This window comes from Tubulanus polymorphus, chromosome 2 (assembly GCF_964204645.1).
Source record: "Tubulanus polymorphus chromosome 2, tnTubPoly1.2, whole genome shotgun sequence".
NCBI lineage: Eukaryota > Metazoa > Nemertea > Palaeonemertea > Tubulaniformes > Tubulanidae > Tubulanus > Tubulanus polymorphus.
This window is the reverse complement of record NC_134026.1, coordinates 1,560,853-1,586,032: the sequence shown is the minus strand read 5'-3', so window position 1 is coordinate 1,586,032 and position 25,180 is coordinate 1,560,853. Positions and strand designations below refer to the sequence as shown.

Genomic DNA, 25,180 nt, shown 5'->3' with positions numbered 1-25,180 from the left:
TTTGTTAGCTTTTTTGTTTTTTTAAAGCTTGTTTATTTTGTACTGTTAATTGTTTTTAGTGGGTCCAAACAGATGGGAGATTTGTGTGTAGAAATAATGTACGAGTTCTGTACAATTCACTGTCTGGTTAAAATAAAAATAACAATCAAGTATTCAAATATTTTTGTTAAATCTATAGAGCTGAGGAACCTTTATTTATTCCACTTGTCGGTGAAACTCAGTGATGTCACCTGGATAACTCATCACATCCCATATGTCATCTATTTTTTGGGTCCTTATATTTAACACAACTGAAACCGAGTGGCTCCTCATCTGAGGAGTCTGAATCTACAGCCCAGACATAGCCATCTACCCCAAAATGCAATCGGGACAACTTGAGATGTCTGTATATAGCCCTTGAAGGCAGCCTTCTTTGATACGGTATTTGTAATTCAATTTACTTAAGACTGTATTTGCACTCCTTGGGTCGACATTTTCCACGCTGCCAGGTGTTTGCATCAGGGAGAATTCATCACCTATTTCTGTAGTTTTTGATTGAAACCGGGTTTTGTAAAATAGATTAAAACATCCAATCGACAACAGAAAACAAGTCGTAAGTTTCAGTTTTACGGATAATTTTTTACTGCTCAGAACGTTCTGTGAACATCACACATTTAAACATTTTTAATACAATACATGAAACAGTTTCACCAATAATTTTATAAAATTAGAAGTAAATTTACAAAATATACATTCATGTGCTACATGTATTGTTCATACATGTTCAACAATCTTCATATAAAATCAAACCTCAAGAAAGACTAGTTTCATCGTTAATTACTTCAGAGGTCTGCGTTTCGAAAATTAAAAAAGAACTATCTGTCCGACAACGAAATGCGAAAAAAATGAAATAATGTACACAGAAATATAACAGACACACCCGACAAAACCTACAAATTACAATTTGAAAAAAGAAATTCTGTTTCTGAAGAGTCTAAGCCAAAATAGCATCGCTGTTTGTAGAAGTACCGGTGTACTCGTAATCACGCATTCATACCAAACTGTTAGTCAGGACACTCTCGCAATTCACGTTTTCCAATCAAACATTTAGTAACATCATCATTTTGAATCCCGAAATCTATATCAGTGATGTATAAACAACCAGACCCGAGCAGAATCAGAGTCGAAATCAGTTTATCACAGCAATGATGTTACAGCATCATTCGAAACTCTTGATCAGAAGTAGAATGTTTGAACTGCTTTGGCTTTTGCTCACAATAACGTATTTGAATGAACAAATACGGTTCACAAAATCGAGTAAAGTAATTATCAATTTTCATCGAATCGATGATTTGCTATCGAAGCTAACTGTTGCATGGACATGTTTTGTGCTTTGGCGAGGAATTCAATTGAAATCTAGTCGGATCAGCTGAAAATATGAGAAATAAAACTATGAAAAAACCTGAAGAATTGACATTTGATATAAGTAGAACGGTTTTAACTAGACTCACATGGCTGTTCGGGTAATTTCTTACAATCATCGATGAAATCTTTACAAATTTGATAAAATAGCTCTCCTGAAAAATAAAACAGTTGTAATTTACCAAAACTATAAATTCAATAGAGAACGAAATTTTCAGTTAAAATCATAGGTTACACTTACTGACGTTTTCGCATGTTTTACTTGAAGTTTCAAAAACCAAAGCATTGATTTCTAAAAAGAAAATGCACAGCAAAACATCAGGAATTTTATTAATCAAACTCTTTTTCCTTATAAAGAGAAGTGCAGAGATTATCTTATATAGATGGATAAATCACTATCTTTGTTTTGATAATCAGAAATTGAAATTTCTGCTCGGACAAAATGTTTTTGATGCTCTATTCACTCACCGTCAGCAAAATCAGTTGTATTGTGATAATCTACTTTTCGGTTTTTCTTATTCACTCCATCAACCAAATCCTTTTTAGTTCCACATAGATATATCCGGCAATTCTAAAAATAACCAAAAATATTTGATCTTATCTTGCTTGAAGTAACTACATAACAGTGGTCAGTTCCTACAGGGTGAATTGATGCATTTTGATTTTATCAGGTTACATGTTAGATGTAAAATATCATATAAAATTCCATACTAAGAATGAAAAATAAATGTTACTTTATTCAAATTCTCAATCCGTAAGAAGAGTATTATTACTAGGATAATGTCAAAACATTGAATAATAAACTATTAGCACAAGGAAACAATTCAGACTTTATTTTTCATTCTCAGTGAGGGAGATTTCAGATTGTATCATCGCCACAACAGAACGTTTCGTCTGAAATATGAAAATAGAATATAAAATGGTCAACTGTTGAAAACTTGGTGAATTCACCTCTTCATTCTTTTTTAATTCTTCTACCCAGAATCTCGCTCGGTCGAAACTGGTATCGTCGGTAAGATCATAACACACGACAGCTGCCCGCGCTCCTCTATAGTATATCCTACTCATAGCTTCATAACGCTCGCTACCAGCTGTATCCTATCAACAAAACATCATCGAACAATTAAATATCATTCATCGATTCAATTCAGTTAAAAAAGAAGTTAATTTCATACGGCTTTTTTTTGCTTACCCAAATCCCCATGGTCACATTTTTGCCATCGACCATTATTTTCTTAGCACCGAATGCAGCACCAATTGTCTGAATTGGATCGGAATCTTGTATTAGAAACCCACAATGATAAAAAGCTTTTTTTAAACTTTTATAAAAATTTTTCCGTGATAAATCTCTAAAGATGGATAAAATAAATCCATCCTAGACGCCAGCGAAACTAATTCTTTAGTCGATATTGTGGGTTTCTTATATGTCTGAATTAGAATTCAATTTTCCACAATAATTTCTAATAATAAGAATGAGGTGAGTGAATACAATACTAACATTTTGATACGGAACGTCACCGCAAAATCTGTCATGAAGATATCGCTCTACGAGACTTGTTTTTCCTCCGTACTCCTTCCCGAGAAGGACAACTTTCATATCAATCTTTCCACCACTCATCTTAGAGAAATCTGTCGAAAACAATATCAACAAATATAGTGTATCTGCGAATGGCAAAGGTCAAGGGCATACTTGTGGGTATTCTGTGGGATGAAAAAAGTGACAAAGATGTGCTATATGCCTTATTAGTAGTTAACTAATCATTGGTGGTAAGCTTTTTATAAATGGATGGGCTTAAACCAACCAACTGAGGTTTGTGGAAATATCCGTCGGGAAACTAAACCACACAGACAGGTTACTGGCTAAAAGCTGGAAGGCCAGCATAATCCATTATAAGCATCTGGAAATTTCACCGAGAACCTTAGTGTATGATGTACCAGAAATCTAGTTTCTTTCACCGACCTCGATATTCAGTTAGCGATAGACTAATTTAGTCAGTAACCTGTCTGTGGTCTAGTTTCACAATCGGATATTTTCACAAACCACATAAGGTATAAGCCCATCCGATTATAAAAAGCTTACCACCAACGATTAGGTAACTAACTAGCATTAGACTAATGTCTATTTATTAATTGATGAGACCTGTTTTTCTTGGATATTTTGCTTACTTTTTGGGGTACATACCTCATTTATGTCTTAACAGAATGCCAAAAATCGCGGACAACAACTGAATATCCGATATATTTCCAGTTCTGTACCAATTAGATGGATTGGCAAAAAGACTCCTTAAGTCCAGTTGAATGAGAGAGAAAATCCTCCATTTTGTCAAATTTCTTGAATTTTTACATTGTCACCATGCCTACGAAATGAAGTTATTTTACTTGTGGGGTCTCAACAACTAAATCAGGGTGGCGTAGGCATGGTAACAATGTTCAAATTCAAGAAATTTGACAAAATGGAGGATTTTCTCTCTCATTCAACTGGACTTAAGGAGTCTTTTTGCCAATCCATCTAATTGGTACAGAACTGGAAATATATCGGATATTCAGTTGTTGTCCGCGATTTTTGGCATTCTGTTAAGACATAAATGAGGTATGTACCCCAAAAAGTAAGCAAAATATCCCAGAAAAACAGGTCTCATCAATTAATAAATAGACATTAGTTAGTAGAGACTAATTAGTAGGATTTTTTTGTGGAAAATTCGAAACGTTTGTCTTTGTCAAACTTCTTGGAAACTTTTGTTTTTCTTCAGAAATAAATAAGATCATTCACGTACTTTTGATGACTACCTTTTGCTCACCAAAGACACCTGATTTTCTTCAGAAGATTATTTCAGCACTAGAAAACACAAAATTTCCATATTTCATTCATTTTCTTTACTTTTTACTTCCGCGTTTGGCTAATAGAAAAGTAAAACTCAACGTTGAAAGAATATCTATGTAGTATTTTCGTATTAGGGCATAGAATCCCGTAAGAATGAAAATAATAAATTTTTTTATTGATTAAGCAATTGTATTAATCCTGTTTATGTTCTAAAATCATGCATTAACTTCAGTAAATTGTAATGATTATTTAATTCGTTTCGGGGTATTATTAGGGTTCATTGATTAACCGGGTAAAATGCGGAGAAGAATCTGGCGTCTATTCTGGCTCACTCTGGTATAGAGATTACAGTAGATTACGACCAGCTCTGGCAAGCGAGTATTCCCCGTCCGTCATCTAGTGTAAGCGGAAGTGACAGAACCCGGAAGCTGGAAATGTGGAATAACCTTTTTGCAAATTTGTGTTGATTAAATCTCTAATTTTAACCGGTATGTTTACTAATTATACACACGAATTCATAATTGAATACACGAGTTTCATATTTAGATATCTTTTTGTTGAAAAAATGCGCTTTATTGAGATTTGATGCTGACTAAACACCTGAGAGGAGTGCGACAGTGACAACTGACAGTCAATCTCTGAGTCTGACCGGCTGGTCGCCCACCGGTCTTTCTACTGAATGTCGCACCCCTCTCGGTGGCGCCATCACTATCCATCAATTGCTTACCTTTTTTCATTGGCAATGGCATCATACATGAGAACATTGTCAGTAGATTAACAGGTTGTAGACTACCCACTTCTCTTCACTGCTCAGTTCAGAGTGACAAATGATAAACACATTCAACCCAACCCACTTCGATTGATTTCCACTTTTTTTTGATGATATGCTATGTGCCCCTGACAGTTATACCTCAGTGTTCTCTATTTTCTAGATCTGCCCGTTCATCAATTACCAGTAGACCACCCATGTTCCTATCTTTATAAACGCTATATCAAATTTTGAAATGAAACATGTGTACCCAGTAGCATGAATTTTCATGTCTTACTATTATTTCAAGTGAATGAATTGTATTTATCTTCAAAATTCATAATTTATTAATGGAATCTTTTACAGGTGAATGAATTTAGAATAGGGAGAATCGACTACATATTCAATCATGTCTGCATCAGCTGTTTATTTCTTAGACATTAAGGGCAAGGTAAAAATACTGATTATCAAAATCTTATAGCGTTTTAGGTTTTACACAATACAGGACACGAGGGCCTACTAGCTAGAGAACTATTCCTGGGCCCACCTTGGTTCAGCCCATGAAGCCTCGATTGATAAGGCTTAGTGAAGAACTAATGGCCAACTGAACTTTGTTGTTTATTATTGTCTAGATTAATTTATTTTGGTATAATTTCTTATGTGAGTCTGAAATCAGTTTAGAGATCTGGGAAAACCAGGGAATAATCTGGCTTTTCTTGAAAAATGTTGGTTTCTTGCTGAAGAGTGGCACGTAGAACCTCTTCAGAAAGGGAAACAGCTCCCATTGAGATAATCGGGGGATTTATTGTCAAGGGTCAGGGATATATCAAGGTTTTTATCTGATCTGTAAGAACCCCGGGTTTAATGAACATTGTTAGGTTTATTAATCATGGTTAACTGTTTCAGGTGCTGATTTGTCGTAACTATCGAGGTGACATCGACATGACGGTCATCGATAAATTCATGCCACTTTTAATGGATAAAGAAGAAGAAGGCAACATCAGTCCGATTTTACAACACGGGAATATCAACTTCATCTTCATCAAATATAATAACTTATACCGTATCCTTTTATCTGTTCAGTTGTACCGTTATTTTTCCAAGTGTAAGTTATTTTGATGGGTCTGTAAATCTCTTCAGAAATTATTTATTTGTATTTACGATCCTTGATTAAAAATGCAGTGGTTGCCACAACCAAGAAGAATGCTAACGCTGCCCTTGTTTTCTCCTTTTTACACAAGATAGCCTCTGTAAGTACTTACCATTTTTAAGTTGAATGATTCACTTTCTTCTATCGCATTTCTCGGAACATGTCCTTTTTTTCTCAGGTATTCGTGGAATATTTCAAAGATCTCGAGGAGGAAAGTATCAGAGATAACTTCGTTATAATCTATGAATTATTAGATGAAGTAATGGATTTCGGTTATCCACAAACTACCGATACTAAGATTCTACAAGAGTAAGTATTCGTGAATGAGAGTCTTCTCTTACAAAATTTTAAAGTTTTGGATATTTTTTTAGAAATGAACGTATTTGCATATTTCAGATACATTACTCAAGAAGGACATAAACTGGAAGTCGCACCGCGGCCCCCGATGGCAGTTACGAATGCCGTTTCATGGCGTTCAGAAGGAGTCAAATACCGTAAGAATGAAGTGTTCCTTGATGTTATAGAATCCGTCAATCTACTAGTAAGTACTTTCAGTTAGGAATAGCACCATCTGTGTAAATTCAGATGTTCTAACAAAATTCTACCGTGCACCAATCTAACAACAGGGTCCCTATGACTCTACAGTAATCGGGATGTGAAAGTGATGCAGACACTTCCTTGTAACTTTAAATTTTCTCCGTTAAAACTCCTTATATCCAGGAATGACTGATCTGTAGGGACCCTGTATATCCAGGAATGACTGATCTGAAGGGACCCTGTATATCCAGGAATGACTGATCTGTAGGGACCCTGTACATCCAGGAATGACTGATCTGTAGAGACCTTGTTATATACCAGTATCTAAGCTCATCCACCACTATTGAATGTAGTATCCTTTAGTCAAATAGTTATGTTACGGTTCTTTTTAGGTCAGCGCGAATGGAAATGTTCTTCGTAGTGAGATTGTTGGTGCTATCAAAATGAGAGTGTATCTCTCCGGAATGCCTGAACTTCGACTCGGTCTCAACGATAAAGTGTTATTTGAAAGCACTGGACGTAAGTCAGCTGAAAATCAAGAAATATTCTTTGTGCCGATTGTTATTACTTACACGTTGCGTTTACCTCTTTGTTTAGGTGGTAAGAGTAAATCTGTTGAACTTGAAGACGTGAAGTTCAATCAATGCGTTCGATTGTCAAGATTTGATAACGATCGAACGATATCGTTCATTCCACCTGATGGCGAATTCGAATTAATGTCTTATCGACTCAACACTCATGTATGTTGTATTGAACTAATTTGTTGATGATTGATAAAATACAAGTGTTCTATAATCCTCGTTCACACTTACCGTATCTGTTTGTTCGTAGGTAAAACCTCTGATCTGGGTAGAATCCGTTATAGAGCGTCATCAACATAGTCGAGTTGAATACATGATCAAAGTGAGTGTTTTTTCATACATGTGAAAATTGATTTTATATATTTGAAGTTAAATGTAATGCTCGTTGTGCTTTTCAAAGGCTAAAAGTCAATTCAAACGAAGGTCGACGGCTAATAATGTAGAAATAGTCATTCCTGTGCCGCAAGATGCCGATTCACCGAAGTTTAAAACTACAGTCGGTAGCTGTAAATATTCACCTGAAACGAACAATGTTATCTGGACTATTAAATCATTCCCTGTAAGTAGAGCTCATGTGAAACGCTTCAATCCTTTCCGCGATGTCGTGTGCATTCAGTTTGATGAATTATCTGCGTTTGATTGTAGGGAGGTAAAGAATACTTGATGCGAGCACATTTCGGTTTACCGAGCGTTGAAGGAGAGGATTCTGAAGGAAAACCACCTATTCATGTTAAATTTGAGATTCCTTATTTCACCGTTTCTGGGATCCAGGTAATACATTAGTTAGCTCTGATTTATACCTCTCTAACAACACGCATAAAGGTCTCGTTGATATGTCACATCAAAAGAAGAATTCATAAGAATTGTTCACAGATTAAATGCGACAGGTAGTAGGAGATAGGTTTAAATGGGCTGTGTCGTTCAAAGGTTCTCCACACCCAAGAATAAAGATAATCTTAAATCTTAAAAGGGAATACCTATGAGACGGACTGCATTTTGCTCTAGGGCTTGTGTATTATTGGCTTCTTATTATTTCTTAGGTAAGGTATCTGAAAATCATAGAGAAGACCGGATATCAAGCTTTACCGTGGGTTCGTTACATTACGCAAAACGGCGATTATCAACTGAGGACGCAGTAAATAAACTTCACTTCATTAGTCGACAACTCATAATTTCATACGGTAGTTTTATAAACCTCTGCTGTGACACAACTGAATGACCCATAGAAGTATCTGTTATCAGAATATTTGCTGCCTTTCTGTAAAAGCTGTTTAACGATCTGAGGAATCCACAATTACGGTGTTGCTTTAAATGTCAAATATTCCAACAGTTTCGATTAAGGCATAGTAAGAAATACGGATACAATTTTGTGTTACAGCTTATTTGATAAGATTTGGAAGATTTTGTTCGACAAAATGCCTTGAAAATGTGGCCGAGCCTTGTATAATATATTACCAGTGAAACTATCACAAATGTTTAGTCAATATTATTAATAAATAAATTATGTATATTTATCTATAACCCCAGTTGTACTGGTATGATGAACCGCATATTGAAATGTAGGTTTCATATTGTATTGGGCTATTTGTTGTAACTTTTGTGCTATGATATCTATGTACATACATGTACTGGATAAATGCTATCCGTCTGTATAGAATAAAACTTACTAAAAACTATTCATTTGTACGCTTTTTGGATTTTGATTATGTTTGGAATCATGAATTTTGTTCTTGCGATCCTATAGCGCAAACTTCAATACCAGCAGCTACGGTAATTTCCTGTGTGTCAGCTTGTCGTACCGTAAAGACATTGTGATGTGTAAATGAGATGTAAATGAAAGCTTATTGACCTCGATCAAATTGATTACAATTCATAAAAGAGAGACTTGTCTATGTACAAAATACGTTTATTTCCCTGAAGATCTTGGCATATACAACTTTGAGTAATCCTTCATCTTTTCTTTTTGCCTTTTTGTTGATGTTTATTAATGTTCAGATTATTTTCCTTTCGGTTGAGAAAATCCCATAATAGTTTTGCATTGATGGAACTTTTCAGTATTGCACTTAATTCCGCTTCTGTAAGAGTGACGAGTTCGGCCATATCTTTCACATTGTCCATGATTAAGAAATAGTTTTTCGAATTGATGCCTGGCATCTTGAGTAGCATATCCTGTAACACAATAGATTGGTGTTTATGAAAATTGTGATGATAGTACCCCCTAATAACTCAGTAGATTGTTTTCTGATGCACACATACCTGAGGACCATGGTTGTATTTATCAGATAAACTTTCTGAACCGACTGCATCTCCAGTAACTGCCAAGGCTTTAGCAGGGTCCGGCTGTTCTTTTCCTTCCTGAAGTAAATAAACAATAGAATTTTCATTCAATCATCAAATTCAAATAGCAATGGATTAAAGTAGTATAACTTACCTTCAACTCTTCAAATAGTTCAGCAGTTGCGTAAGGGCTTACACACCATAGTATCCTCAGATTTGGAAAATGCATGGTTAACAGCGTCAGTTTTGATAAAACATCATCTTGTCCATAGTCTTCAGTAACTCCATATTTACTCTGCATAAGAGAGATTTCAGATTCATCTTTGAGGAATAACTGCTAATCGAGTAATTCTTAAAACTGCTTCTTAAATACCTGATACAGCGAGAATGCTTTATTCTGGTCAAATTCTATGAGTAGTATAGGTTTGTTGTAGTAACGTGTCATCGCCACACATTGATTGTACAATCTACCGTTGTTGAGTGAACCGATCAAATCACTCACACTTTTCCTTTCCACACACATATCCGGCGTAAGAATATAATCACCGACCTGGTGAAAATTACAGTTATTATATTCATTTAATTTGACATCGTGTAATTCGATGCAGTACGTTGAATTGTTATCATTACCTCGATTGTAAGCGGCTCAATATCGATACCTCGTCTGTGTATTAAAGATGGCAGTTCACTTCTAAATTCTCTCATATCTACAATTATCTGAATAAAGGCGCAACATAAATTTGGGTTCGCAACTAACATTTATCATTCCGTAAGAGCTACATTATTGATAAACCAGGGACTTTTTTCTAAAAAGTAATTCGAGCTTTGCGCACTATTACCTTGTGTTGCACTTCAGGTTGTGTCAGTCCACCCTTTCTTGTATTAACAGTTGCATTAGCTGGTTTAGATCCTCGAGCTAAAGATGGATCATCGTCAACCTTGCCCTCTCTATCTTCAGGAATAACCATTGACTTGTAAACGAATATAATAAAACAATACAGAAATCATTAGATTTTATCAATCACTTTCACAGTCAATCACTTACTGCTTTCTCTCGAATCAGATATTCGAACGCTTGTTTTTCTTTTCTCAACGTCGTCAGATATTTTTGCTCCTCCGTAGATGCAGTATACATAATGAAATATACACGCAATTGACGACAAGGATTACACGCTTTATAAACCTTAAAATAGAAAGTCAAATTGGATTCACTTTAATTATTCAGTGCTATACACTTTCAAAGCAAAATTTCAAACTTGTGTTACCTCTAACTGCCGAACGAATGGCATTGCAGCATCGTAGAGAATAACATATCGTGGTTTTATCTCTTGTAAAGTATTATATAAACCAAATTGTTCATTTCCACCACGTAATGGATGTAAAACAGTCATAGGTTCGTTTATAAAACCGCAATAAGCATCTGTTGATGGACCAGCTTTATCCTGTAAATCAATAATGAAAGTTGACATCCAGTATTCATCCACACTGCAACATGTAAAAGTAACACGATGATTTTATTAATACCTCATGTATGTCATCTTCATCGCTTTTTTCACAATTTCCCATAAGCTGAGTTAAAGTGATCTCTTTTGGTTCTTGTTCGTCGACTTTTCTTCGTTTTGCTTTGCTTGATTTCTTCTCCACTTCGCGTTTTTTCATCGCTCTTTTACCCTTTTTGGTCTCCTTGAAAATAAACAGATAAATACATGTATAGAAAGTGATTCGATGTATCATCCGATGTTTACCATTACCAGTACTCACAGGTTCAGCCTGGTTCATTTTCGTAGCTATGTGTTTTTCATAAAGTCTGTTTAACAATTCTTTTCCACCAGAAGTTAAGTACTAGAAGAAATTCAAATACATAGTAAGTTGAAACTGAAGCCGATGGAAGGTAGTTCTTGTATAAGACTTCAAAAAGTAATAGAAGAATTTACTTCTTTGATTTGATTACATGTTCGGTCATCATCAGCTGCAATGAGGACACTTCCCTGTCCGAGTTCTGGGCCACAGGAATCATTCTCTTCCCTGATTTCCTTCAGTATATCGGACAGAACCTGCCATTTTGGGCATTCTTCTAATACGGGTACTGTGAATACAATTTTATAACGATATAGTTTCATGAATAACCGGTTTTAGATCATTTAGAATATATCTTACATCTTTTAGATTGTTTCGATTCTTCATCCATAGGTTTAAGTTTAGGCTTTGGACCATACACTCTTTCAGCAGCATGCTGAAAAATTATTCATTTCTTTCTTATTTAAAAATCTCTACAGTGGAACCTTGTAAACTACAGAGGAACTTGTTAAACATCATTGGATCCAACGATTTATCCGTTTTTACATTACAAACCTAGAATTTTGTCCCAAATAGGAAAATCTAAATTATTTCATCTGGATAAAATAAACTGATCAGTAATAACGAACATATTTCCAAGTCCCGGGAAGCTCGTTGTTACAAGGTTCCACTGTTTGAATAAAGCGCAACAGATATTTTACTCTTGTAACTTACAACAAACAAACTGTCAGCTGAATCAAGAAATAGCCACCCTGCATTGGTACCAAATCGTTTTTCACTTGTCCTGTATTATTAAACGGAATATCATTTTAAATAATGACAGATTTGAAGATAAAACTTTGAAATGATGAAAACTCGAATCAAACTAACCTTATTGAATTGACAAGACTATAGAAGGTTACACAGTCATGATGTGTCAAATGCCTGAAATATTGACGTACCGATATGCATTTAAAACCAAACAGTAAGAGACTATGAAGAGCGAGTGTTAATGATTTCTACAAACTCACTCCAGCAACAGTCGAAGTGTTTTCAAATCCCCCACTAATTGTTTAGTCTTCTGTCCTAGTTGATGCCACACAGGCTCCAGGTTCATTCTAATGGCCTGATCGAAGTTTTTCGTCATCGCATTTTCTACAGTAATTTCATCAGTGTCGATCTAAGAAAGAATCAGATTCACAGTTATATGTAGTTCTTCGTTATGCATAATGTATAAATAAAGAAGTACCTATTTTTGCTTACTGATGGATTGTTCCTGACGAGCTCTTTCACACAGGCATTTATCAAATCAAGTATAGAAGCCTGACAAGCTGTCATAGCGCTAGTCATATGCACATGTAGTTCAACAACTTCTGGCTTTAATCATAAGAAAAATACAAGTAAAAAGAGATCCACCTGAAACAAAGCAATTATCCATAATTCATGTAATTGATCATCAGTAACCTGCCTTATGTTGTTCAAGGGAACTGACGACATTAGCTTGAAACCGCGGCCACAGGAATAATTTCTTGATAAACATATTTTTCATTACGCGTTCAACATGACAGAAACCGGTTGTAAACGCGTTCGGTTGGTCAGAAAACGCTTTGATGAATCCTTGTCTATTTTTCTGTCTGTACATTCGAAGAATAAATGCCTCTTGACAAGATTCAATAATCCTAAAAGAAAAAGAATGATATAATGCAGATCATCCTGTGAGCTTTAATCAATTTAGTAGATTCAAACACACTTTATTTGAATCGATAGGCCTATATCAAGAGTTATAATCAAAAATTATGAAACAACATTTTGGACTCAATAGTTCTACCTATGTGCTTTATAAACAATAATTCCAGTCACAAGTTCTGTTGGTAAGCGATCAGTTAGAATGTCCACTACTAAAATCCTGGATGTAACAAACAATACTCCACCTTCTAAATAAACAGAATGTCTGAAAATAATACAGAAAACAACAAAGAACAAATTGATATCTTAATCCTGTCATACTAGTCAACTGAATTATGACTCTAATTATCAAGATTTATCATTACCTTTCATTTGTGCTGTATTCATTTGTGATTACTTTAGGTAATGGAGACACGACTTGCTTCTGTAACTCTGTGAGAAAATAATCCTAAAATAGCCACAAAAAAACAATTATAGCCTAAAAAATCATTTTCAGAAATTCTCACAATAATGAGCTTTAGATGCACTAACCTCCTCCTGAGAGTTTGTATTCAAAACTAGAACTAGATTTCCGGGATCGCTGTACAATTTCAAAAACTGTAGCAATATCCTTTCGATACCTAAACCCCTGAAATAAAAAGTCCGAGTTCGAGATTTAATGAAATCAAAAACGTTTTATTGCGATACTTAGAATGACGGGAAAGTGATTAATTACCTCGCCATGATTACCAGGCCATCATCTTGGAACGAATCTAAAAATATCTGGTTCTCATATTCGAGCAGTGACATTTTCTACGATTTTCAAGAACTGCCACCGTGCTGGATCACTTATTTCATCAAAAACTGCAGGTAACTAGAAAAAATTCAACCCGGAAGTAGCAGACTGTTTTCAAAGAACGCCATCTAGCGAGTAAGATGTTGAAGGGTTTTTGAAATTTTGCACTGTTTTTAAAATCCCGAGTCTAATTAGAACGATTACCGTATGGTACGTAGTCTGAGCGGTGTAATATCTATATGTTACTGGCTAATATATGATAAGGTTCTTTGTTCCACTTTTTATGTCTTAACTCTGTAAAACGCGTTTATGTAACAGTCAACATGTCTTGACAAGTCAACTGACAGTGACACTGCAGTAAATCCAAATGCAAATTCCGCTTTATTTAGACAGACCTGTGTTTCTGGAATAAAAGCTTTGCACATTTAGTATAGACCTATTCATTACTATGAAAATCGTTATCGATGGTAGTTTTAGTTTTATAAATGTAGCTTGTAAGTGTAGATTCAGCAACTGTCCTTTAGTCAGTCAGTAACCTGTCTGCTTATACCAACTTTTGTGGTTTGTGAAAATATCCGATTGTGAAACTAAACCACAGACAGGTTACTGACTACCTGCTACACTACTACAGTTTAAAGTTTCATTTAGTAGGCGTAGTAAGGCCGAAAAGGTCACCTGTTGCCGGAGCCCAGTGGTATTCAGAAAAATCTCAAGTCTTTGAGCCATTATTCATTCTTTTGTTTTACCTTACTAATTTTTTTTTTGAATAGGAAACTCGTCATCGGCGGCGAAGTCGAATGAGTCAATCTTCTGTATCTGCAGCAGTTAGACAGCCAAATACAACAGAAACAGATATGGAAACAGATGTAAGACTGCCAGAAGTCATTGACTTAGATCTGGAGCCAGGTAATCAATAGTTTGAAAAAGAGTATTCAAGACAACTTGTGTGAATGAATATTTGTGAAAATTATTACTGGGGTCATCGGTTTGAATGGCTTGGTGGATAAGGTATTTGACTCGAGAGGTGTTTGGGTTCAGATCCCGGTGAAAATATGCTATTCAGTCAGGATATGTGTCAATATCTCGCTGATCTTACAACACAAGTCATAAACTCCATTGAGAATACTCCCGAATGGGAAGTGCTGGAAATAGTTGAATGAATCTCAAAAACCTGTCTGAATAATAGAATGACATATAGATGAGTATGATGTAATATTTGGTAATATCAATCATACACACATCAATGATGCCTGTTTTATCTTACAGATTATGGTGACCCTTTATGCATTGACTTAACGGATGACGTTGAAATAGAGCATGAGATTGTAGATCTAACTTCACCATTCAATAATAATAACAATAATAATGCACCAGTTGTAAGTGTATTTTTAACTGAAATAGATGCCCAGATTATCAAATGATCCTTGTATTAATTGCTTTTCTCATTTCTTTCATTACAGGTAGTAGATTCAGGTTAGTTGAGTTGATGGATGATGAAAGTTCAGTCGAATTTAACCGCATTGAACTGTTTCTTAAAACAAAACTGGTAAAATAAGAATATTTTCATTGGAATATTACCGATGAATACTTCTCTCTGGGCCCACTGTCACGAAAAAGTTCGACTCAAAATTTTGGTTTGCTTACTACTGGTTACTTCATGTTTTCGATGAGATGAACAAATCACGTTTAGCTCTTAAACTTTTTTCATGAAACTGAACCCTGTTTGCTGTACTTCACTGTTGCATATTCCCTCATCTGTTTTTATTTTCTGTTAAGCTTCCCCGGTTTTACGCATCAACACACCGGTATCGTCAGACGATTCTTTTGACGACCTACCCCCGGCTGATTTCATCACTCCGACGAAAAAATCAAATCGAGAAGAAGATGATTTTACTCCTGGTCGAGCTGTCAGTTGCCCTGTGTGTCTAGATAATTACCGTCAGGTAAAATTATGTAACCTGCTTAAAGTGGATCATTTAGTATAGAATTCATTGTTGAGAAATCCTGACTAGAAATATTTAAGTTGGACTGTAAATGATAGAGTAGACTCTCTTTAACCCAATATATGAAAAATTCTCCAATTTATTGTGATGATGACCCATCCCTGCTCTGACTGCTGTAAAGTAAAACTCCTTAATAACACCATTTTAGGCACAATTCTAACGAATTTGGCAGGGTTATAAAGAGTAGTATTTCCGCTGAATTTGAGTTTCATTAGGCAAATTTGTTCTCTCTGGATAAATGTTGGCACTAATCGAGTAGTGGCATTAGAAAGGATGGCAGCGTTATGACAGACTTCGACTGTAGTTGTTAATGATAAAATTCTCGTTCAATGACGTGTGTTTGTTTTTATTTCTCTTGTAGATTCGAGCATCAAAACGTACACTAATGTCTACTGTATGCGGGCATGTATTCTGTAGTGAATGTATAAATGGTGCGATCAATATTCAGCGTAGATGCCCGACGTGTCGTAAAAAACTGAATAAGAAGCAAATTCACCCGTTATTCTTATGAGAATTTATTTTTTTTTTTTTTTCATATTTCCTCAAATTTTCTGTGATGTCTTTAATGTTGAGATAGGTGACTGAATTTATGTTTCTTGTGTCTTCCTTTGATTTTAAATCTGTTTGCAAATGCAAGTGTTCATCTTTCAGTTTGTTTTCATCATTAACTTGAAGAGTATAATTGAAATGAAGTTGAATCTACATTCAGTTTCTCTAAGGCCAGTTTCATAGTTTTGGTGCTAGAGTGATCATAAAAAATGAAACAATTGATATAATAAAATGTTGCGAGAGTTGAATTATTATTTAAGTGATGCGAGTGGAGTCAGTGAGGGGAGTTTAAAGATAATACGTATAGTTGAAAATGAACCAGATTAAATACAAATGTTGAACCCGTTCTAGTTCTGTACTTTTTATGTAACTTTTGAGTTAGTTATATTAAACGCTGTATGAATGTAGAATATATCGTGCGCGGGAATGAAGAATGTTATGAAATCATTCGTGAATTACTTGTTCTGAAAACTGCATTTGTTAACGAAATAAATTAATCAATTTACAAATATGTTTTTCTATCGCATTTCAATCATTTTTGAGGAGAGCATCAATTTACGTAACCCCCGGATTCAGGTTGATTCAGTTTCATTAGACTGGTCGGCGCTTCCCGGTTCTATTTTATTCATGACGGCAAACAATAAATCCCTTCGTTTCTTTGCTTCGCTCAGAAGATGCTTTTTCTCTTTTAACAAACGTTTTCGTCGTTTCTCCTCGAGTTTCGTAGCTTTACGTCTCTCCAGATCGCTGTGACGGTCAATGCACGCCATGGCGAACATCTTAAATTCCTTATAATCCAATTCCTGAGACGAACGCGACAAAATAACTAAAACAATTTATTCTCATAAAATTGGAGATTTTCTGATGGTATGACTTACCTGATCTCCGGATACGTCAAACTCGCCGAAGATATCTTTAACAGGATCACCAGCCACGTTAAATAGGAAACCCAAATTTTCGAATTCATCGGCAGAAATAGTATTCGAACCATCTTCGTCCATCAGATCGAAAACCGTTCTAGAGTGACGGTATATAAACTGTTTCTCTTGTTTGTCCTGTGGAAAAAGTGAATCTGGCATCTATGATTATGATCTGCTCAGTTAGTTTGTTCGACGTAGAGTGTGGCTTCATTCTAGAACTATAACCGCTGATTATAGACCCGTATAATAAACCTTCTTTTAAAAAGATGACGAAATGTTGGACTATTAAAAAACCCGGGGCATACGAGAAGATAGCCAAGTTTGCCAACCACTAGACCACTGAGCTCGAGTTCATGAGTTTGTATGGCGACCAGTCGGGTGTGTGGCGACCAGTCAGGTGTGTGGCGACCAATCGGGTGTATGGCGACCAGTCCGGTGTGTGGCGACCAGTCGGGTGTGTGGCGACCAGTCGGGTGTGTGGCGACCAGTCGGGTGTGTGGCGACCAGTCGGGTGTGTGGCGACCAGTCGGGTGTGTGGCGACCAGTCGGGTGTGTGGCACCAGTCCAGTGTGTGGTGACCAGTCCAGTGTGTGGTGACCAGTCGGGTGTGTGGCGACCAATCCGGTGCGTGGCGACCTCTATTCACTAAAAATAACTGCTATCATCCTCTCTGATTATAACAAGTTTCTAATCCCATTGTCGGAAATTTCAAGTTATTAATAAAGAAGTTTCCAGTTTATAGGCGCCATTTTGTGGCGGTCCCTCGAGGTCCCCATTGTTGCGATAATTTGCGCTCATTTTTAAAACATAAGTTTAGATTGAATATCATATAGTTCTGCAGTCCCTTGCTCGATGAACTTAATTTATACACCATTTTAAAGGAAATGAAATGCAGATATTTGCTGGCGATTCTTGCAATTTTTGAACGCAACAATTGAGAACAGTGACGATGTGGATGAAACCAAGGACCGCATATCTTAACCGCGCGTAAAAGAAACCGCAATATCTATTAATTTTGAAATATCTAAGTATCTCTTGAAGCCATATTTCCTATTTTCACAAAGGTTAAAGAGGGTTATTTGCAGTTTAAGCCTGCGTTAAAATATTTTGAATATCTTTCCTGACGACTGATCTGTACCCGCTCGAGTTTGAGATTACGCGCAAAACGGGTCTCCCACTGCGCACCGCCATTTCACTGAACATTGAGATTTGTGAAAAGAAATCGCAAAAATAAGATTTTATACTGGTTTGTAATTACTGATATTGCTTCTGATGGTTATATATTACCTTTTTTTTCGTATGGTTGAAAATGGACTTTGAGTGCTTTGATGAATTCGAGCTTTGTAGCGAAACTGGAAACTTCTTTATTGATACTAATTAAGGCTAAAGAAATATCAAACGGCAATAAAATGTGTAATCATTTCATTTCTGCCGGCCTGTTATGGTTTAGCCTAAACATGATTAAAAAATAATACTGTACAGGGTAGATAGGCGGCCGACCGGGTACATTAAAGCTCAGCAGAAAGGAGCAGCAAAAGGTATCTATTTGTTTAACCAAAGGACAATTTTCCACCGAAAAAGGTCATATTGAGAGAACAATCATCCGTAAGAACGAATCAAACTCAAACTTGAATTATTTGAGTGAATTTCTACAGCGGATTTTCATACAGAAATATTCACGAATTTCTCGTCCCAGTAAGAGATATATGTAGAAATTTACCACATAGTTAGAAACATGGAATTGTGTGAAAATGTCCAATAGAAATTCTCTCTGTTCCGGTGAGACTGGTAAATATACAACAATAGTGGATGGAAGTGTAAATATTGCAAATGCGAGTGAAACTGTTACAAGCATTATTGTAGTACGTTTTGATTTTGTAGTTTTCTGATCAGATAAAACCATTTTTGAACCTCTGAATAACTGAGATATTATTGCCGAATTTGATGTAATAATCAAAGTTAAAGGTAGAATGTTAACATATATAACAATCAGAGAGAAATATGTTATTTGCTCAAATAATTCCCAGTAACATCCCAAAAACTGGTCGGTAAAATGCATCGACAAAACAGGTGTGAGGTATAGAACTAGTAAATTCACTGCAGTAATCATTATTGTGGCAAATCTAGCGAATCTCGGTGTACATATCAAACGAGATGTGAACGGGAAGAGCACAACTGCCGCACGTTCTAGAGATATTGCTACTATTAACCATGAACTATTGCTGCATGCAAGTATCATTACAAATTCATAGATTTGACAGCTGATCTGTGAATTTAACATGAATATTGCACCATTTTCAACGTGCAAGAGAACAAACTGTAAAACCGGCATCAGAGTAAAATTGATACAGTACATAAAATCACTTGCAGATAAAACGATCAGATAGTTAGCGTAAGATAAACTGCGGAATCTGTGACTTATCATTATCAGGAAAGTAGCTGAATTTCCGAAGGCTCCTAACAGGAACATAACAGGCACAATGACCAGTGATACGGTACGGTAGATTCCAGATCTGTTCACCACAGACATGATGACTATGTTACTGCTATAAGTTCGACCAATTTGAATCTGGGTAGAATTCATGATTCACGAGGCCCACAAATGCTGACTGTCTGATGTGTCTTCGACCTATTGACTGAGAGTGTACTGGCTGTCTGAAAGTGATCTGACAGTCTCAGAAAGTACTGGAACTGACCTGGGTCTTCTCGGGGATTGAAATATTAATTTAACTTTAATACAAAGAAATCATTGAACTCGTTATTACAGCTTCATTCTCTGTTAAGATTCATTGTCCGCGTCTGATGAAAAATCAATTCTCAGAAATCTAACGCATTGTACTCACAATTGGTGAAAGTTTGTAAAATACAAATGTAACTTAATCAAATGTAGACATTCGTTGTACAAGAATCCATTGCATATAGTAAAACATGTGAACAGGTTGGAAAATAGCTATCAATACAGGAAAACACAGGTCAAAATATCATCAGTTCATCATTCAACTACATAAATAGACAGGCCCGTAGCTAAATTAGGATAATCAACGGAAAGGCAGTTCCTCGTTACGAGAAATAGAAATAAAAATACATGTATTTTCATTTCAAAGCCAAAATGCTGAACCCAAACCTAGGTTCAAGGCGGGTGCTATAATCCCCCCGTCTAAGGTTAACGGAAGTCCTATACTCTAAGCAAATCGGTGGATTTTTATTTGAAAATGAAAATAGAATAGAATCTTGAAGTACATTTCCGAGGCAAGCGGAGTCTCAGTTTAGGGAAGATAAGGACCCGCAGCCTAAAGCATTTTTGAAGTCAATGGTTACAGTACTAAGCGGATTTTCATACAGAAATATTCACACATTTCTCGTCCCAGTGATTACCAGTGACTGATATTATCATAAGAGCCTATATAGCCTACCTGAATTGATATGAGAATCGTATTCAGAAGGTAAAATTCATCAAAGTCAATTTCACCCGAGCCATCAATATCAAACTGGTCGAAAACCTTGTAGATTTGTTTCTTGTTCAGGTCGACTAAATGTTTCATCCAAATCCAAAACTGGACATCTATAATGAAACAAAAAAGTTCATCATGGGTCTTATCCTCTGTAAGGCTAACATTAGGCATACACTTGGTTTTCAACATTACCGTTCATGGATTGAGTGTGATGAATATCCAATAGATTAAACATTTTCATCAAAATTTGAATGTTCTTCGCTGTCAACAAACTGTAACTTTTGTCCAGGTGCAGATTTTGCAATAAAGCCGATGTCACCTTCATGATTTTGATCGTGTGTACTCACGTACTGATGATGGGAACGTACTGAGAAGGGAGCTTTGAAAAATAATCTAGAGATACCAAAACAGTCTTCATTGTTGGTATTTCCACTCCATTTACAAAGCAAAGTGCGCCACCGGCCCCTTTCATCCTGAGTTCTCTAATTTGAATATTCAATATAGCACATGGCGCATTAATTTGAATATTCATACAGATTAGAATATTCAATAAAAAAGCGCGTCCTTTTGTAACCCCGTTTGTAAATGCAACACCAACCGGCAAGTGTTGCTGATGGTTTACAGAATTTAAAACAGCCGCCACTGGTATTTCTGGGTCTCCACTCTAATTCCAGGAAAGCAGTGTGTATATTCCTACACGTCAGTACATCAGTTATGTACATATCAAAGAATTTTTCGTATTAAATGTTCAGATTAGTTTCCGTTTATTTCAACCAAAAACTATAGAAAAGGCGTATTGTATAGGCAAGGCCTAGTCCATGTTTGACAGACACGGCCCGTTATCGGAATGAAGTGGCGAATAACTTCTGTCGCGCATGAACATTAGGAAGTCAGTTGTGCGTCGGTTCTTTTCTAGGATCCCAGCAGAAAACATAATTGGGTGAACTCAAGTGCTCATTGGCAGTACGTTACTAGCGAAGTTACTGAAAGGATAAACGACAATGACAGCACGGAATATATTGCTTATTTTGTTGCTGGCGGTATCAGTTTCTGGAGATGGGTGTCCTGATAGATGTTTTTGTTTCAAACAAAGTGTTAGATGTATGTTTCTACAATTGAGGTCTATTCCAGCTATAGACGCTGAATCCACATTACTGTAAGTAATTAGATCTTTTTAACTTCTGTAACACCATAAATCAAATGAAACAGAAATGCGTAATAAATCAATTGCCTATTAATATTTCGTACGTTTCTCCACAAGACACGATTCTATATGTAATATACATATGAGCTAATTGAGCCCAGATAAGAACTGTTTATTTTATGAATACATGGATATTCGTAATGATATTGTACTTTTATTTGCTAGAGATAAAGATAAGAATTGATTTTATCACAAGTTGTGAAATATATCTTTTGGTACTCTATAGAAAAAGCTCGAAAATTTCTGCGAACAAGAATAGATCATTATTTTCTTCTCGTTATTTATCTTACTTGACTTTCCGGGATTATTAAGAAATAAAGCTGCGGTTGGAGCTTCTCGAATGTGTTTATATTGTGGCTCAAACTTAAGTCGCACAAGGGTTTTTCTTTCCGTAAAAACATACTTAGTCCGCCTCGGCAAAAAGTGCCTTCGGATATGTTATGATAGGAGCCGCGGCTCATAGCAACACATGGCTTTTTTAGATAAGTAGGTCGGCTCTATAGCAGACAACTTGTGTAAAACTGTTTTTTTTTTCATTGCAGAGATTTGAGATTTAATAGAATAACAGATGTAGATCCCGGCACTTTTAGAAATCTTTCGAAGCTAAAAACTTTGTAAGTATATTCGATATTTCAAGGGAAACATCTTACTGCCGGGGAGAAGCAGGATTGGTTTTTTGTATGGATTTAGGCATTCAGCTTGTTTCAGTCATTCTTATCTGCAAATTCATTCGACATTCTTTATAGGTTGCTCAACAACAACCACATCAAGAGAATTAAGAAAAAATCGTTTCAAGGTCTATCAAATCTTCGTTATTTGTAAGTACATTTTTTACTACTTAATGTAACGATCTGATATTTTGCACTGATTGGGTTCTATCAAAGAAACATTTGTAAAACTGTGAGGTTCGCAGAAGTCTTTTCATATTGATAAGCTAACGTGTAGAGAGATCTTTTCGTTTAATTACCAATAGACAGCTGAAACCGTTATCAAACACCAAGTCTCTAAATATAAATAGAGTCATTTAGAGAAGGTGAACTAGAAGTCATCGAAGGTCACTGTTTTTATTCTTTGTTTTTCACTCAATATTTGATTGACAGATACATTAAAACCCACTTGGAAGAAAAGATATCCTCGGTAATTCAACATAAGTGGACATCTATTACGATTTCAAACAGTTTTGTATAAACAATTGTTCGTCGAAATCTCGTTGAGAAGACATTGTCGACGAGTCGAGCCAGCGATAAAACACGCTCATCATTCAACAATAAAGGGAAAGAAAATTCGATATCATTTTGCATTCACTCCAATCTTAGATCATTTTAGCTTCAATCATTTTTGAATTACTCCTTTTTTCTATCACTTTCATCGTGGACTCAAGAGTCCATGCTTTCATCTATCATAGATATGACTCCCACGAACCAGATATTCTGACACAGAATTCATCATTTCCGCTTTCTTTTCAAGTACCATTAGTCGTTGTGTGGTTATTACGGGAGCTTTGTCTGCGTGCGAGGGGTGATGGCACGGAACATAAATAAAAAAACCTATAGTCTAAATATTTTATTTGTATGTTTATATTGTTTTTTTCCCATTACCAGATACATATACAAAAATCAGATCCACCATATAGAAGAAAACTCCTTCCGCGAGCTAACAAATTTAATGGAATTGTAAGTAAATATATTTCGAATATATTCCTCATAAAACGGTCATTTTTACGCATATTTTATACCCACATGTGCTACATCGGGATCATAATTCTGGTTATTATACTGATTGCTGGTTAATCGTGACCGCTACATGCTAAATAAACAGTACTCAAATGCACAGAGATAACGAAAATCATATATAATTCGGAATCTCTGCAAAATCAGTTCAAATTGTCCATTAATTGTCGTCGCTAAATGCGAATTTTTTCGCCAGTGATATTTAACCTAAATGCGGTGTCATAATTTTGCATGAATTCACCCCGAGAAAAATGACAAACGATGACAATGAAAGACGAGAAATCCAGTGCTATTCACCCCAGTCAGATATCAAAAACGACATGAATAGAACTTATAGATTTATGTAAAATGTCTGGCATATACGAAACGGCGGTGCTTTTGTTCAGAAAATTCTTCTTTTTTATAGAGTGATTCTATAAAAAGTAATATTCACGTCGGATCATGCGTTCTGGGCCAAGTGCAGATCTGTTACCGGTTTGTGCCATGGAGAAATTTTTTTATGTTGCCAGTGCTCATATTATTGTTGCAACGATGGAAATGTCTGAATGTCTGACTTTTGAATCCAAACGAGTTTATATTTGAATAAAATCTGGATTATATCAAATCCCATAGCATTGTTTAAAAGACATGAATCATTTAATGGTTTGGCAGTTTACGAGTCGCTCTACGGTAGTTATCCACAGTTCTGTAAAACGCATTTCCTGTTTTTGTGGAAATCGTTACCGATTGAAAGAGTGGTTGGTCAAAGAACAATTTGCTCGCTTTCAATTAGGAAACGTCGGGGAAAGAATGCCAGAATAATAGCGCATACCGCAAATGAGATATTTGAAGCAGGATGCGTCGGAGAGCTTTGGATTCGAAATAATGTACATTCCATTCATTTGAAAAGCAAAAAGAATGTACTTATCGTTGGGTCTATTTCATACATTCACGCTTCAAAGTACGTGAAATAATTAGATAAAATGAAGTGCTGATGAATGAATCAAATATGAAAGTGCTTCAAGAGGCGCCTCGTACAGTTTACAGTTTATTGAATGATAAATGTTTACAAAGCCCTTTCATTCTCAGTGAAGGTAGAGATACCTGTGAGAAGCAACTTCTTTCAAGTAATATTATAAAAACAAATGAAGGGTAGCGTATTATTTTCTGTATAAACCACCCGCGGTATTTTTAATCAACGTTTGGAAACTGAATGGATGGGTTCTTTATTTAAACTGGTGGTTTCGTAAATATTTTTGCTTAACCACTTTGGATTATTTGTTGGCAAGTAGAGTTATATATCCGTATTGTCTGCTGTCCAGAATAAACATCTTGCCTCGGTATATATACAGTTCTATACTCTGTGAAAAAACATGGTTTTTGATACAAGTAAGCTTTTGATAGCTACGTGGCTTTTCAGTGCAAATATTTTGCAGTACTCATATATTGATTGTGGTTTTTTTTAGGTATTTACATTTCAATAACATAATGGAGTTGCAGCCAAAAACATTCTCAGGGTTATCAAATCTCCAAAAACTGTAAGTATTTCGTAACTTCTATGCATAAACGACAATGATTGCGCCGGTATTAT

General features: G+C 35.8%; 5 protein-coding genes across 10 annotated transcripts; 2 read left to right on the top strand and 3 right to left on the bottom strand.

Annotated features, from left to right (window-relative positions):
* Positions 1–616: 616 nt before the first annotated feature.
* Positions 617–4,316, bottom strand: LOC141899460 (ras-related protein Rab-24-like). Of its 4 annotated transcripts, XM_074785802.1 has the most exons (9): positions 4,176–4,297; positions 3,584–3,758; positions 2,900–3,030; positions 2,594–2,662; positions 2,353–2,499; positions 1,870–1,972; positions 1,643–1,693; positions 1,491–1,556; positions 617–1,408 (listed from the first exon to the last, which is right to left on the bottom strand). In XM_074785802.1, the coding sequence occupies exons 3-9, from the start codon at positions 3,017–3,019 to the stop codon at positions 1,344–1,346; spliced, it is 621 nt and encodes a 206-aa protein (XP_074641903.1). In that variant the 5' UTR covers positions 3,020–3,030; positions 3,584–3,758; positions 4,176–4,297; the 3' UTR covers positions 617–1,343. The 4 variants fall into 4 exon arrangements, with proteins under 4 accessions (XP_074641903.1, XP_074641902.1, XP_074641901.1 ...); XM_074785801.1 differs by lacking the exon at positions 3,584–3,758 and having other exon boundaries at positions 4,189–4,316; XM_074785800.1 differs by lacking the exon at positions 3,584–3,758.
* Positions 4,317–4,642: 326 nt separating this feature from the next.
* LOC141898555 (AP-1 complex subunit mu-1) lies at positions 4,643–8,882 on the top strand. The gene is made up of 12 exons (XM_074784506.1): positions 4,643–4,710; positions 5,337–5,421; positions 5,877–6,033; positions 6,153–6,220; positions 6,299–6,429; positions 6,517–6,661; positions 7,050–7,176; positions 7,255–7,397; positions 7,489–7,560; positions 7,639–7,797; positions 7,884–8,009; positions 8,279–8,882. The coding sequence occupies exons 2-12, from the start codon at positions 5,380–5,382 to the stop codon at positions 8,375–8,377; spliced, it is 1,269 nt and encodes a 422-aa protein (XP_074640607.1). The 5' UTR covers positions 4,643–4,710; positions 5,337–5,379; the 3' UTR covers positions 8,378–8,882.
* Positions 8,883–9,143: 261 nt separating this feature from the next.
* LOC141900201 (DNA repair endonuclease XPF-like) lies at positions 9,144–14,095 on the bottom strand. Of its 2 annotated transcripts, XM_074786981.1 has the most exons (21): positions 13,693–14,095; positions 13,509–13,605; positions 13,343–13,425; positions 13,120–13,242; positions 12,756–12,970; positions 12,555–12,664; positions 12,323–12,471; positions 12,183–12,236; positions 12,027–12,096; positions 11,673–11,748; positions 11,450–11,601; positions 11,277–11,357; positions 11,040–11,198; positions 10,781–10,957; positions 10,561–10,698; positions 10,355–10,486; positions 10,146–10,232; positions 9,889–10,065; positions 9,670–9,810; positions 9,495–9,593; positions 9,144–9,407 (listed from the first exon to the last, which is right to left on the bottom strand). In XM_074786981.1, the coding sequence occupies exons 1-21, from the start codon at positions 13,764–13,766 to the stop codon at positions 9,189–9,191; spliced, it is 2,613 nt and encodes an 870-aa protein (XP_074643082.1). In that variant the 5' UTR covers positions 13,767–14,095; the 3' UTR covers positions 9,144–9,188. The 2 variants fall into 2 exon arrangements, with proteins under 2 accessions (XP_074643082.1, XP_074643083.1); XM_074786982.1 differs by lacking the exon at positions 13,693–14,095 and having other exon boundaries at positions 13,120–13,225; positions 13,509–13,603.
* On the top strand, positions 13,881–16,788 carry LOC141900203 (E3 ubiquitin-protein ligase RNF4-like). 2 transcript variants are annotated; one of them, XM_074786983.1, is made up of 6 exons: positions 13,881–13,962; positions 14,523–14,658; positions 15,019–15,128; positions 15,213–15,225; positions 15,529–15,695; positions 16,117–16,788. In XM_074786983.1, exons 1-6 carry the CDS (start codon positions 13,960–13,962, stop codon positions 16,264–16,266), a joined length of 579 nt encoding a protein of 192 aa, XP_074643084.1. In that variant the 5' UTR covers positions 13,881–13,959; the 3' UTR covers positions 16,267–16,788. The 2 variants fall into 2 exon arrangements, with proteins under 2 accessions (XP_074643084.1, XP_074643085.1); XM_074786984.1 differs by lacking the exon at positions 13,881–13,962 and adding an exon at positions 14,165–14,246.
* An 88-nt stretch (positions 16,789–16,876) lies between these two features.
* On the bottom strand, positions 16,877–21,001 carry LOC141900893 (EF-hand calcium-binding domain-containing protein 9-like). The gene is made up of 4 exons (XM_074787952.1): positions 20,869–21,001; positions 20,638–20,786; positions 17,183–17,359; positions 16,877–17,107 (listed from the first exon to the last, which is right to left on the bottom strand). The coding sequence occupies exons 1-4, from the start codon at positions 20,999–21,001 to the stop codon at positions 16,877–16,879; spliced, it is 690 nt and encodes a 229-aa protein (XP_074644053.1).
* Positions 21,002–25,180: the final 4,179 nt, after the last annotated feature.